General features: G+C 41.2%; 1 protein-coding gene across 24 annotated transcripts in view; it reads left to right on the top strand.

Annotated features, from left to right (window-relative positions):
- DOCK9 (dedicator of cytokinesis 9) overlaps window positions 1-15093 on the top strand; it is a 276764-nt gene that overhangs the window by 217200 nt on the left and 44471 nt on the right. For 11 of the 24 annotated variants that reach the window (XM_067016588.1, XM_059041952.2, XM_059041950.2 and 8 more), the window contains exons 35-38: window positions 1253-1367; window positions 5194-5260; window positions 6643-6690; window positions 9301-9437. In XM_067016588.1, the coding sequence (XP_066872689.1) occupies window positions 1253-1367; window positions 5194-5260; window positions 6643-6690; window positions 9301-9437 (367 nt within the window). Of the gene's footprint in view, window positions 1-1252; window positions 1368-5193; window positions 5261-6642; window positions 6691-9300; window positions 9438-9981; window positions 10026-15093 lie in introns of all 24 variants that reach the window. The other 13 variants (XM_059041955.2, XM_067016596.1, XM_067016600.1 and 10 more) reach the window with 2 other exon arrangements.

The following is a 15093-nucleotide window of genomic DNA, read 5'->3' as shown; positions in this document are numbered from 1 at the left end:
AGCCGTCCGAGCATCTCCGCGCAGGTGTCATGACCTGTCGAACTTTTCCCTTGACGCTGACATGGCTTCGTGCGTAGAGGGAGAAGCTGCTCAGAAGGCACTCGGCTTGTGTCATACGCGGAGCTGGAGAGGAGGAGAGCGGCCAGTCAGCCAGGAGACACCGGGTCACCATGGACTTCTCGCTGCTAACGCTGCTGCCTCTGCCGGAGGAGGCCCCACAGGCGGCGCCCCTGCTCCCGCTGCAGGGAGGCCTGGGCTCTCCCAGCGGTGCTGATGAAGTGGGTGGGCGGGAGGTGCACCCGCACCACGGCTTTGCCGCTAATTGCAGTGTGCCTCTTCCTATAATAAAAATACTCGTGGATGTTATTAGTTAAACCTGATTAGTATATAGGTTTTCCATTGCCCACCAGTACCTTGAACGAAAGATATTTTTTCACTGATCTTTCTGCTTTGGTATTTGGCAAAAAAATTTTCCAGATTTCAATTGGAAATATAACTTTCAAGATTTTTAAATTTCTTGTGTTTTTTAAATGAGATGAGACTCTTGTTCTTTTTTTTTTAAGTGAATGCTTTGAACATGGTGTGAATCTGCTGTCTAGTGGCAAAGCTGCCCTCACCCTGCGCCCTGAGCTTTCTGAAGTTTGCAGTGTTGAGCTAAGCTGATGATGGTGTGATCTCATCAGTTTAGGGGCTTTGGTCCTGCTGCACTGAGGTGTCCCTGTTTGTCCCTATCAGGCACCTGCCTGTGGTTTTCCCCCAAGGCTGCCCCAGGATGTAACAGAATAACAGTGACTCAGCTCCAGGCTTTAGTGGCTGGTCCGTAGCAGCCCCTTGGACTTAATTTGCTGTTTTCAGCCACTGACATTTTCCTGAGGATATGCTTGGTTTGGCACTGTCTTCTGAATCATCATTTCTGTTTGATCTTAGCACACAAAGTTTTTTGCATGAAGTTTTACTTGGCATTTCGGAACTAAGCCAGTAACTACGACTGGTTTTTCAGTTTGAAAGGTCTGTGTCCTCTGGCTTGTCCTGGGAGCGTGTGCCAAGGAGACAAGACAGAGCTTCCATGGATTAACACTTGTGTGTATTTGGTGATGGTGTGCTTGTAGTTCGTTGACAAATCATTTATACCTTCCAATTTGTATGATTTGACTCAATTCTAAGACTCTTTCTCTTCCAAGGGAGAAAAGTGAACCTAATTTTGTTTTACCTGTAACGAAGGAGAAAAAATCACCTGTGTTTCCTTCTTTAGCACCAGCAAAGTGGCACTTTGGGAAATTCTGTTGTTCGCTGTGACAAACTTGACCAGTCTGAGATTAAGAGCCTGCTGATGTGTTTCCTCTACATCTTAAAAAGCATGTCTGATGGTAGGTAAAAAAAATGAAGATATCTGTTTTACTTTCCTTGTTTCAGTATTTGGTTTATATTTTTAAAATCGTAGTTGGTTCCAAGTGTTTAAGGATTTAAAGGGATTTTCTCTCTTGTTTGAAATACATATTAATTTACTGAATGTACTAGAAATAAAAGTCTTAATTTGGAAATTTATTTTCATTAATTATTGTATTTCAGAAAGAGTTCTAAAATGTGAATGGCGGTTTTTTTTGTTTTTTGTTTTTGTTGCGGTACGCGTGCCTCCCACTGTTGTGGCCTCTCCCGTTGCGGAGCACAGGCTCCGGACGCGCAGGCTCATCGGCCACGGCTCATGGGCCCAGCCGCTCTGCGGCATGTGGGATCTTCCCGGACCGGGGCACGAACCCGTGTCCCCTGCATCAGCAGGCGGACTCTCAACCACTGCACCACCAGGGAAGCCCTGAATGGCGTATTTTAAAAATTTATGTTAAGCTCAGACATACATCTTCACTAAGGGAGACAGAAGCAGATAAATGAAGTAGCTTTTGATTTTTTTTTAAATTTCATTTGTCCAAGAAAACTTACTGGCAACTTGTATAATTTTATTAGTCAGTCTCTTAAATTAGAGAATGTAGTGTTGGTGACCTAAGCATCTCTTCCATTTACAGTGTGTGTGACATTCCTGGCTTTAACTAGAGGTGGGGTGTGTTTAGTTTTCTAATGGAAATAGTGGTATTCTGGTAGATTAAGCTTCTGATTTAAGGGTTTGACAACCACATTTTTAAATAGAAACGACCACAACCATTAATGCTTTATCAGTACCATTTAAAGCTTGTAAACATCCACGGCAGGACAGTTCCAACTCTGATTGTGTGACATAAGCAATCACATGAAACTGTGCCATAGTATAACGTCACAGTTCTTATGTTGGTTAAAAATCCTCTTAATTTTCCTGTAACAAATTAGGAAGGGTACTGTGAGCTTCATTAAGGTCACTGAGAGAAGACAAACTCTTTTGAAAGTAAAATGCCATTTGTGGAGACCTGAAACCCACTTGTCTGGTGGTAGGGGGTGTGGGCATTGAGCATCCAGGGCAAGGTACTTCTGCTGCAAATAGTGTTTCTTTCGTATCGAGCTTCCATTTCAACAGCACTGAGAGCCTGGCCTGTAGCTCAGAGGTTAGGAGCAGCGTACCAATCCTTAAAATGCTCTGGAACTGGAGGATTTTATTCTTCTGTCAACATGTTACTTTAAAATAGCTATTTTGAAAAACACAAACAGACAAGATTTTTTTGTGTGAATGATGACCAAATACAAAAGCACCAGGCTCGGGGCTTCCCTGGTGGCGCAGTGGTTGAGTGTCCGCCTGCCGATGCAGGGGACACGGGTTCGTGCCCCAGTCCCGGAAGATCCCACATGCCGCAGAGCGGCTGGGCCCGTGAGCCATGGCCGCTGAGCCTGCGCGTCCGGAGCCCGTGCTCTGCAACGGGAGAGGCCACAACAGTGAGAGGCCCGCGTACCGCAAAAAAAAAAAAAAAAGCACCAGGCTCTTATTCTGATTTTTCAGTTAGAAAGTTGAAATTCTTCCCATTAAATCAAACGTTCTCAATTTTCATCATGGTAGTGAGTTTTAGACAGCATTATAGTCCTGTTATTCCTTTATTGAAAGTTTTCTTTAAAATATTTTACATTTCAAATATTAAATGTGATGTGTAACTAGAAAATAACTGTTTTTTAAAAACAAATATACAAGAAATTTTGCGTCCAAGTGAAAGTTACCCTTTAAAGTCAGCCTTTTGGAAGGCCAGGCACGTATTTAAAAAATGCAGCAACTTCTTCAAAACAGTTTTAGAATATCCTTTTTTTTTTTCCAACTACTGTTGTTACACTTTTTTCCCCTTTATAATTACAATTTTTTTGTGTGTCTCATTTAAGAAATCTTTACCTACCCCCCAGGCTCTGAAGATATTCTCCTGTATTTTCTTTAAAAGCTGTATTATTTAAATGTTCACATTTAAATCTTAGTAGCTACCAAGCATTGGTTTTTGTGTAGAGTATGGGGTGGGGGAGAAATTGCCTTTAGAATAGTTTACCAGGCAGATAACCAAAATCAGTTGTGTAACTAGCTCCGTAGCTACTCTTTCCTTTATCCCACATTTAATGCGCATCTTCTACACGCAGGGCCCCTCGCCCTCTGAGCCTTCTTGTGCCTCCTTTCTCCGTAATAGAGCTTAGCTCTGTCTTCCCCCCTCCTCCGCCAATAGCCAGAGCACAGAGCAAGGAAAGGCCATGATGGTACCACCCAGCCGGCCAGCTGGTTCTGTCTGCTGGCCTCAGATGTCTGCAAGTTGACCCCGAGAGGCCCAGCATCCAGGGAACTCCCTGGGTTCCCAAAACACCAGCCTCAAGTAACCAGAGTCCGTCCCTCTGGATTCTAAACTTGAAACCCCCAAGAGATGGAAGCTCCCCGACCCATCCTCTGGTCTAAGAGGCCAACCATGGCTTTCAAAATCAGGTGCAGTTGATTTAAATCGCCATTCCACCGGCATTCTCTCAGCTGGTAGTTGGGAGAGTTACTTAGCTTCTCTGAGCCCTCATTAGTTCATTTGTAAATGGAAACTCTGCCCCAGATCACGGTGAGGATTCGATGACAGGATATATGTGAAATCATGAGACCTAGCACAGTGCCTGGTGCATAGCAGGTACTTGGTATGTATCCCACGGCTTCTCCCGCCTGCCACTGTTCTTGACAAGTGTAGAATAAAAGTCTATTGCCATGCATCTTCATGAGCCTCCAGCATCTCTGCAGCCAGCCTCTTGCTCATTTCAGGCCCCAGAGACTCAGTGGCTTTTTCCCTGATAGAAATCTTTTAACACATTTCTCAACTTCAATGTAGAAATGTAAGAAGGCAAAAATGTTTAACTGTCACACGCTAACACTCTTTGTGCAATGTCGAATGGTTAAGAGTCATACACAGAGAATGCTTCCTATAAGTGAATTTGTAGGATTTGCCTTAATTAAAGATGTGCCCAGTTGCTCTTGATAAAGAGCAGGTGTGGTTCTTAACCACTGGTACATTGTACCATCGTGCTAAGAAATAGGAACTCTCATACACTGCTTATTTGGAAGGCTATTTGACAATATATGTCAAATTTTAAATGTACACACTATAAACATGGCTAGTTCACTTCTACGAATTTCTCCTATAGATGTAGTTGGACGAGTGTGCAAAGACGCATGTAAAAGGGATTTTTACTGAAGCATGATTTATAATAGGAAAGAATTGGGGGGAAGAACAAATAAATGTCTGTCAGTAGGGGAACTGGTGAACTCAGTGTTGGTACGTCCATGGAGAGGACTATTACGCAGCTTGGAAAAGACTGAGATAGATCTAGGCTTTATTGCTGAATTAAAACTCAGAGGGCAAAACAGTGCCTGTAGGATACATGCTTCCACTGCAGTGTGTGAGTGTGTGTTGGGAAGGGGTTACTTACATACATGTAAGAATTTTCAACAGATGCTCTACTGGGGAGGGATTCTGTAGTGGGTAATTTTCTAGTCCATTTAAGAGCACATTACGTGTAAGTTAAATAGGTACCGTGTAGGGCTAGATGATGCGTGCTGAAATTAAAGTTCAGATGTTCAAATGTAGCTTCTTTATACTGACTAAGCCTGTTGTGCAGTTACCCATTATAATAGATTGGTCACTGTGGTTTATCCTTTGATCAACTATAAAAGGGGGCCGAGGAGAGTTTGGAGGCCTACGCTCTGAGGTCTCTTCCCATCTTATAATGTATGAAATATGCATTATAATTCTAATCAAATAACTGTTTACTTTCCAGATGCTTTGTTTACATATTGGAACAAGGCCTCAACATCTGAACTTATGGATTTTTTTACAATATTGGAGTGAGTAGTTTCGTCTTTGCTCATTAACTCTTCATCTTTCCTGGCTAGTTAAGAGGTGTGAAGAATACAGTGCCCCGACAGTTGAACCGGGAATGCAGTATATATTCACATCCACACTTACCCTTAAGCTCTTTCTCCTGGACCTAACCCCAGCAGCCACGCTTAGGAGCTCATGGCCCAGTGGACAGCAACAGCCTTAAATGATTTGATATGTGGTTGTTGTGGATGAGAGGTTACTACTTGTGCGTATAAACCATTTTAACAAAATAACACAACATTTATTAGCTGAATTCGGTGGATGCTGCTCAGAAACTGAGACATAAAAATTGCTACAATTTAAAAATATGTAATAAGTAAAAGTGAAATCTTAAATACAGTCTATATGACTTTATCACTTTAGTTTAAGTTTCTGTTTTCCTTTAAGCTTTTTACTTTTAGAAACACGAATCTACAATCCCTTATCCAAAACTAGTGGGGCCAGATGAGTTTTCAAATCCAGAATTTTTTGGATTTTAGAAAAATGTACATAGAGAGTATATTCTGCAGCACCCCACAGTCAAGCACATGATTCCTTCTGCAGTAAGAAGTTATTTCTGTGTGCTATGATTGTTTACAGTAGTAGGTGAAATCGTGACCAGGTAGCTTTACCTTTGTTAGTTGGGGTCATGATTTGCTGCCAAATGTGTTTGCACGATTTCGGGGCAAACCCATGGTGTTCAGAGCTTTGTGCATTTTGGAATTACGGTCTTGGTTCCCAAATTCATGGTCACTTCCTCTGCTGAGTTAAAGGTGGGAGTTGTCACATGTGAGACAAGATTCTAGTAAGTTCAGAAGAACTTACTAGACATTGTTTTAACTGACTCTTATTAAATATATGATTTTTTTAAAAAAATCCACGTTGTATATAAAATACAGTAAGATAAAACAAAAAAATACATACTTGATGTCTGTAAGGAACCAGTCCATTTATTTGAATCAAAAAAGAAAGCTCCTTACATAGGCTGAATGAGAACGAATAAGCAACTTGGAACAGCGCATATGGTTTCCACCATGCCTTCTAAGGCAGATGTGGAGTAAATATCCACACCCGAAGTCAACAGTCAATCCTGTCGGTCCTGCGCCTTTCTTCTGTGTTGCTCAAACCAGCCACCATGGCACTGATAGCAGCACAGTATGCGGCCTCCCTTGCGTTTGATCATTTTCTCTGGGTTTAGAGGGACCTCCCAGAGAGTTTCTGAAAACCAGAAGTAAGGGGCTAGTGGTAGATGTAAGAGCTTATTGAATATGTTACTGTAAATGGGTTTAAATAAAGCAGTGTGTCAAAAATAATTTTGTCTCCAATAACTTTATCGCTCCCTAATCATCTTTCATGCTCTCCGCAGAGTCTGCTTGCACCAGTTCCAGTACATGGGGAAGCGATATATCGCCAGGTACCGTGGGAGTTTTAGTTTGAAGTGTTGTGTCGTTGTCTGTGTTGCTTGCATCCAGAAGTGTGGGAACTGTCGTCTGTGGGGATTGGCGGTTGCAATTCTTATAAACCACCGTGAAGACGGTGGCAGGTCTTTGGATTGCTGCCATGAAATCTGGTGGCATCTTTCGCCTGCGTTCCTACGTTCCTTCTGTCTTGTTCTGTCTCAGGCATACCTCCTGGAAAGATCTTCCTCCGTGGCCTGTTGCTGCGCTTCTCCACTTCCTTCCAAATCCTCCCTCATGCTCTGTTCCTTCTGTCTCCTCTTTCTCTTCTCCCAGTTCCTCTGGCTGTGTCTTCCCCCTCTTTATTTTTTTCCTTCCTCAGTGATCTCTCTTTCCCTTTTTCGCTTTCAAAGGTCCTTTTTTTTACCATTCCACCTCCCAACTACAAAGAGAGTACTTTCCCATCTAACCACTTTCCCCCTTAATGAAAGAATGTTTTCAGTCCATCTCAAATTTGTTTGGACTGCCACAAAAAACATCTCTAAAATCGAGCCTTTTCTCCTCTTTTTCTGAATAAGCTGTCTGTGCCCTCTGTTGCTATCTGACCAGAACTCTCTGTTGAGTATCATAGACCCTCACTGCCCTGTCCCAGCCATCCTCTCGGTTCCGCGCTGAGTTTGAGGAGAGCTGGACGCTCACTGCCTATGGGCAGCCGCGCAGCTCCTTCTCCGGAGGCTTTCCTCGCACTGCCGCTTGTCCTTAGCGAGTTCTTACTCCTTCCCTGTTGCCGTTCAGTGTGTCTGTGTTTGTTTTCTTCCGTCGTTGTGTATCCTGTGATAATGTACTCATGGGATCTTGGTCTGAGCATCCTATTTTTCTATTGTTATTGTTGCTAAAATTTAATTGTAAGTAAACATATTTATGTTTTAAGAAAAACTTTAAACTTTAGTTGCCATTGAGGTTTGTCTCTTGTCTATAATTCTGCTTTACAACAATGAAATAGGAAATAGATTTCTAATAGACTTTCTATTTGAGTGTCAAGATTTCGCTCTTTATGGTAACATTGTTTTTTTCTTGAGATATTTGAGAAAGTTTCAGAATTGTATTTATGTCAAATAAAAGTATGTTTTCTTTTAAAAAGCAAATTTAGACAGACTATATTATGCCTTCTTCCTATTAATACTTTCTATTTTTAATTGAAATGTGGTGGCACTTAACGTTCTCTAATCTTAACTCTTATTTTTTATCGTAACAGTAATTTTTGCATTTGGGTTTTTTGGGTACTAAATGCAAATATATACAATGTGTCCTTATACAATAACTTCATTCTTTTTGACTTTGTCCCATGAACATGGGCAAACAGTATATTTGCAACAGAAAGACACTGTGCTGGGGGAGCTTCACACCCTCTCCCGGCGTCACCCACCTCACAAGATGGCATTTGGAAAATGTTGTGCAAATAGAATAAAATGCCTCCGAGCTGAACATGGTGAATGTGAAAAGCTGAAGATTGCTGCCCCAACAAACTATTTTGGAATTGGATTTTGTGAAGCAGTTAACTTATTTTTTCCATGTCTCTAAATTTAATTTTTTTTTTTTAAGAAAAATCTTCTGACTTCCTAAGCACCCTGTATATATTTGCATGTAAAAGTATGCTTCCTTGGACTGTCTTAAAAATAAATGGGCATAGATAGGCGGGGTGGAGGATGGTGTTACTTCATAATGTGCACAGTGGAAAGATGTGCCCTGTTTTATAGAAAATTGCTATGGTCTCTGCTGCACATGGAAGAGATCCTGAGTGATGATTTAAGCGTTGTCAGTGTTTGCCCTCCGTGGTGGTCCGGTTCTGTGAACACTGCGCCTTCTCATTGTGTCACTTTGAAATCACCCAGCAGCATGTTGCCCGATGATATTCCATGCATGTCCTGTTCTACTCCACACAATAACACAGTGAGGGAGACGGTTGACTACGGGACGGGGGACAGGTGTCATTCCAGCGCTGGTCTCATTTTTCATCTGCTCTGGTGGTGGTGCACAGTAGGAAGTTAGCTGTTTGATTGCTAATCCAGATCACTTTTCTATTTTCTTCACTTGACTGCTGACAAGTCTAACAAAGGTTGTGGCTCTTCTCCTCCTTTCCTGGGTAAGAATAAAGGTGTTAAACCGCCTCATATAATCCTTCCCATTGCATGTTTGTTCTCTGTTTCTTCCGATGTATTATTTTAACTAAAAAAATTTTTATTTCGCTGTTTAATAACATATATAATCCAAAAATATTCGTGGTGTTTTGGCTGTTGTCCAAATGCTGGTCATTAGCACCACATTGGACTGATGCTCACCTTTTTAAAAAGTAGCATCTCTAAATGACTTTCCAAAACTGAAAAGGTCTCTGCTTTGGCCTGGTTTTTGCTCCTTCGTCTTCAGACGCTTTGCTGTGAACTCTGCCAAGTGCTGCTGCCTGTGTGTGTCTTTGGCTCATGTGGCCCCAAACAGGCTCCTCTGTGCTTGGTCTGTGCGTGGCCAGTCTCCTTCGTGCTGTGTCCTGGCCTCACTAACTAATGCTCCCCATCTCGCTGCAGTGTAACAAATCTAACTTTTGCTTCTATCCCATTTCACTCATGTTGCAGGAACCAGGAGGGGTTGGGACCCATAGTTCATGATCGAAAATCTCAGACATTGCCTGTTTCCCGTAACAGAACAGGAATGATGCATGCCAGATTGCAGCAGCTGGGCAGCCTGGATAACTCTCTCACTTTTAACCACAGTAAGTCCCATGACACACCATCGTAACAGCCAGCCGTCCCATGTGACAGTTCAGAGGGGAGAGCCCCTGGCCACACCACACCACATCACCAGATCGACTTTTCTTCCAGCTCAGAGCTGTAGGATGAAGAGCTCGTGGCGCAGTTCCCTTCCTCGGAGGAGAATGACATAATGTGGGACGCGGTCAACTACAGCACCAGACCTGAAAGCCTAGACCCTTTGCCCCACCCCACCTGCTTGGTGTTTTTAAAACAAAATCTGGCCTGATAGCCAGACATTCTCTGATATTTTTAATTTAGTATTTTGATTTGTTGCCAGTAGCCAACTTATCATCGGTTTTCCCCGTGAGACTCCCAAGAACATCTGGGGCAGGTTCCTTTCACCCTCCTGACCCCATGCGTGTAATTGATCAAGCGTCCACATTCTGACATTCCAGCCCTGAATGTATGTTAATCGTTAAACTGCTGTGAAACCGTAAAGCCCGTGAATCAATGTGTGAGGGTGTGGAAAAGCCAATAACGAAGTGACTTTTTCTGTGTTTTCAGTGTGAGAAAGATATCAAGTGTGCTTGGAATTTCTGTAGACAATGGTAAGATTTAATCAGGTTGAAGTCTGCTTACGAGGCCGCTTCACTTGCAAACCGAGACTTCTTGTTCATCTCGCCTTCCTAACTTTGGGGCTTCCTAACTTCACAGTAGAGACTTTGCCAAAACATGGGAGCATATCTTTAATTTAATTTTATCAGTTGCCAGAGGGGACATAGCATCATGTGCTGTTTCTAGACATCTAAGTGTTTAGTCTTCTTAAGGGTTTCTTGAAGCAGAAAACCTAAAAGATATCAACCATGCAGCACTTCATAAACTAATGTCATCATTTCTGTCAGTGGTGTGTTCTCTAAATTGTCCCATCTTTGCTCCAAGCATGACTTAGCTAGTTATTGTTCTATCTAGACAATTATTTGTACTCATTGCAAGCAATGTCTTTAATTCATGGTTAGTAATATCTTCTCATCATTTCTAATCATAAGAATTCATTCCATTCACTGTGATTTCCATACCTCTTTCTTAGTACAGGCTAAGAGTATAGATGATATATTCCTGACACCTTAAATTGAGAATAGTTCAAAGCAAAAATGCTGAGGAATCAAAATATGGCACCTTCCCACTCTTCCACCCACAAGAAAGTTAAATGTAGTGGGTACAGTCTCTCTTTATAAAATTCAAGGCTTAATTTAAATCAATATTATGTCAGTCTGCCACACACTGAATTGGTAGCCTTCAAATGCTAGTTCTGGGTTCTATACTTAGCTGTGGAATGTGCGTTAGTGACGCGTCGTCTAAGGCTACAGAACTTGATTTTTCAACATCTTGTCTGTTAGGGCTATTTTAGCTCTGCAGACAAAGGGTTTAAACAAACAAAACAAGGAGTTTCATTATTTTTAGTTTTCATTTCCTATTTAGCAAAGAGAAATCAAATTCCCACTTTTCTGCAAGACCTGCTACATTGCCTTTGCCCAGATAATTTATAACACAGGGACTATCAATACCTATCAGTTGAAATAAATGCTTAAACTTTAAAGCACTGTAAAAAAAAAAAAAAATCATAAGCAGACCAAGACCCCGTCTCCAAAGATAATCATGTAGGAAACATAGAAAACAAACAAAAATAAACTGAACGATCAACATACGAATAAATAACCTTAATCCACCAAGATATGCAGCGACCCCTCCCACTGCAAATGGATTTCACGGTGGTGGTTTGAATTGGAGGAGAGAGACAGCTGGCTGTGTTCTACTGCCAAAAACCCTATTGTTAACACGGTTGATTTCCATTCTCTCTTCCTGCTACCCACAGAGAACTTGTCTGTCCTGCCCCTCTCCTCTTTCATCCCGAAGTTTTTCTTGAGTCAGTTTTCAGTGACACCATTCTCGATCAAAGTTTCTCCTTTCGCCTTCCCAGTCAAGAGCGTGTAGCTGATTATTTTAGCCTTTTAATGTGTGCCCACAATTCCTGCTCTCCCCGAATAGCTTCTGATGTCTCTTATTCCTTGCTTCTTCGCCCTGAACTCAGTCTTCACTTAGATCTCTAATTGTGATTTTGTGTTTGGGAGGCTTCAGCCTCTACCACCATTAGCTTTTTGAGTTCCATATCGTCAACTCAGCCAAAAGCCACAGAGAAGGGAGTGTATACTGTATGTATACATGTGTATGTGTGTGAACTCATACATACATGAGTTTTTATATCTTTACCTAGGTATTGTATGGGAAATTTGTAGCCACGTATGTCTCTTTAAGAAAATTCCTATTTAACGAATACAGTACCTTCTATTGGGCCAACCAGTATGAGAGAGAGCCAATATGTGAGAGACTCGCTGGGATGCCAGAGTCTAAAATGAATTTATTTTGGAAAAGAATGAAAATAGGAAGAGTCCCCTATACACCTGCATTTTTCGTTTCCTTTCTCTGAGTAGGAAAGGCTTTGTCAGATCTTAGCCTGACCAGCAGGGGGCAGCAGAGGACTGCGAGGAACTTAAGCCAATGCAGGCCAAGCCGCACCGTCTCCATCGCCTATTAACAGTAGGACACGGGAAAAAGACACCAGACGCAACACACGTGTAGTGCTAGTGGGCACTTACCCTTACTCTTGGATTTTTATAGGAAATAATGAAAACGACAGATTTCACTGTGGCCAGTGGTCTTAACTATTTTAAATACACTCAAAGGGTAGGAGTTTGTTGTTTGGGTCATTGCCCAGGCTTATAAAAAGTAAATGTTTACAACATTAAGGCATTGACCTGTTTACTGCAACGTGTACTCATTGTGTATCAGTAGAAAAGACTTGTGCCAAAGGACAAATTGAGAGTGATAGGTGCTCAGAGTATACTTTATATATTTTATATAAACTGAGTGATGAGGGGAAAACTAAATGAAACATGTTTGCAAATAAGTGATTCATTTGCAAGAAAATAACAGTTTGTATTTACTTTAATGTTATGTGTTGTTCTAGGAATATCTTAAATTCACTTGCATGATAATCCATATTTCCCATTGGTGTGATGGGAGAGAAGCCAGCCTAGAGGTAGAAACCCTTGAAGAAAACCTGTATTTCATATAATTCAGTATAAAGACAGTTTAAGATCACTGGATTAAGTTGCAGAGAATTAGATCTCAGGTGAATATGGGGAAGCATTTTCTAACTGGACTACCTATTAGCTAGTGCAGGTACTGGCAGCTGGAGATAATGAAAACAGAGACTGGATGAGGGCCCATTGGGGATACTGTCCAGGTCATTTAAGCATCATATGAGGAGTTAGACGAGATGGCTTGTTCAGACCCCATCTAATTCTGATATTCTTTGATATCTATGAATCTCAAGTAAGAAACTGAATATAGATGATAATTAAATTCCTTTATTGTAGATAATATTGAATCAATATAAAAAAATGCAGGGGAGGCATATAGTCTCTGAAGTAAAATCAATATTTTTCAAAAATTCTTAGGCATGGATGATATATCTTTTAAAATAGGTGAAATGGGCTTGGATGCTTTAAATGTCTATACTCAAGATAGTAAATAAAAGGTCTATAAAGCCACATTTCCTTGATTTGGAGATACATTTTTGCCCCTTTGCTAGCATTTCTGAAATCAGGATATATTTTACAGATTTAGCAGATCTTATCTTACAGATATATCCTGAATATTACATCTAACATGGTAGCCTGTCATTGATTGGTGCTTCTTGCAATTGATAGGGTTTCAGAGTTGAGAAAACCTGACATAAGGCCCATTTAAAGTCGGTCATTTTTTATATTTTTAGTATTCTTAAAGAGGACTTTAAATTAAAAGGTATGATATGCTTAAACCACGTGTTGTCACAGTTTGGGGTCTGTATCCCATATGATTTTCAGATACAACTAAGTATCTGATTGTCTAAGTGACAATCACTTATGCAAGGTAATCTGAGACTAGAAAGCAGGTAGTATAACCATTTCCTCGAGTATAAACTGAGATTATAGACTAGTTTCACAAATCATTTTGAACCTATTTGTTTCTTTGGTGGTTAATCAGAGGGCAGACAGCAAATCACATGATTTTTTGCCTTGGAATGTCATTCCTTATTCTGTTCTCCACGTCTTGCCCATCTGTGGGGAAAAACTTTTTAGCAATAAAAATGAGATGGAGATCAATAATAGATTGTGTAGTGGTGGATCCATCTGATACTTTGCATAAATATGTGCAGTTAGTAAAAGCTGTAGACCATGAGTTAATATATCTAGGAGGCTAGGTCTTCTACATTTGGGGATTTTTTTTTTAGCAAGAAGATACCTAGACATTCAATATTTATATTTTTTTCATAAAAATGTATTATTTTTCTGGATTCATATTATGGGCCAGAGAAAAAAATTAAAAACAAAAACAAGAATTCTGGTTTCATGAAGAGTGAAGGCAGTTTTCAAGAAGGAAGTGCCTCCTGTGAGAATATGTATCTGACTTACTCTTCTAGCCCAAATGTCCTCTGACTTTTGGAAAAGGCAAGTGGCAGTGGATCAGGCTTCTGCATTTCTGGCCACATCACCTCTGATGTGGCACTGGGGACAGAGGGGTAGTTTACAGGTGTCGTCAGCATTACTGAACCGAGCTTTTCAGGAAACAGGACTTCATAAAACAGAGTAAAGTTTGGTAAGTCTAACCATAGCAGATGACATTAGAGGGAAAAAAATCTCATCCTCGTCCTTTGAGTGTTTAAAAGATTTGGGGATTTGAGAGTAAATCACTTATCTGAGTGACAGCAGAATGAAAATTGTGTACATGTGAGCAGTGGATCCTGAGGTCTCTAAAGCACCCCCTGAGGTGCCTGCTGGAGATGGCGCATCCGGGAAGCCCTTCCCTCCCTGACCTGCCTCAGTGACCGCGTCAGTGCCTGTGCCCCAAGGCACCGCTTCCCCCTAGTGGAAGTCAGTCGGGTTAACAGAACTCCTTACTGGCCTCGGTCAGAATCTGCTTAGTCAGCTTTAAAAAGTTGCTGACCGATGCTCTGAGAAATTACTGTGTCTCTTAAGACCTCTTCTTGGGTTTGCCAGTGTCAGCCAGTAACGAGGTGACCATTGATTAGTCTTCCCTCATGCACAGCTTTGTTCCAGGTCTTGAGACAGACTGTCCCCACGGGGGTATCTTTTGGCAGATTGACCAGTCAGTCTCTGTCACTCACACAATGTCCCATGCTGCCACTTCGTTTTAGGGCTGTTTAAGTAACACTGGTTCAGGAACCTGCTGATTTTTGAGACAAAACGGTTTAAGGACAAGCAAATTATAACCAATTGTGGCTAAAAGGACTGTTTCTTTTATTCTTGTATGATTCAGACACAGGCAGACAGATTTCTATATGAATTGACTCTTATTCTAAAGGAGATTGGATAGTGTAATGTAGCTTAGAGAAATTTTGTCATTAATTAGCATGGCCCATTGATTATATATGTTTAAAAAATAGCACAGTGACAAATTGCAATTCTTGAATGGTTCTAGACATTCAGCCAGGTATAAATAAACTGTTGGAGTTCTTCAGTGTGTAGACCTCTCATCTATAATAATCACACTTGGATACACTTACCCGATAGGTTATCTAGAAAGAGAAAAGGATAGTTCTGTACAGAGAATACA

This window comes from Kogia breviceps, chromosome 16 (assembly GCF_026419965.1).
Source record: "Kogia breviceps isolate mKogBre1 chromosome 16, mKogBre1 haplotype 1, whole genome shotgun sequence".
Taxonomy (NCBI): Eukaryota; Metazoa; Chordata; class Mammalia; order Artiodactyla; family Physeteridae; genus Kogia; species Kogia breviceps.
Note: the sequence above shows the minus strand (reverse complement) of the source record. Positions and strands in the feature narration are given on the sequence as shown.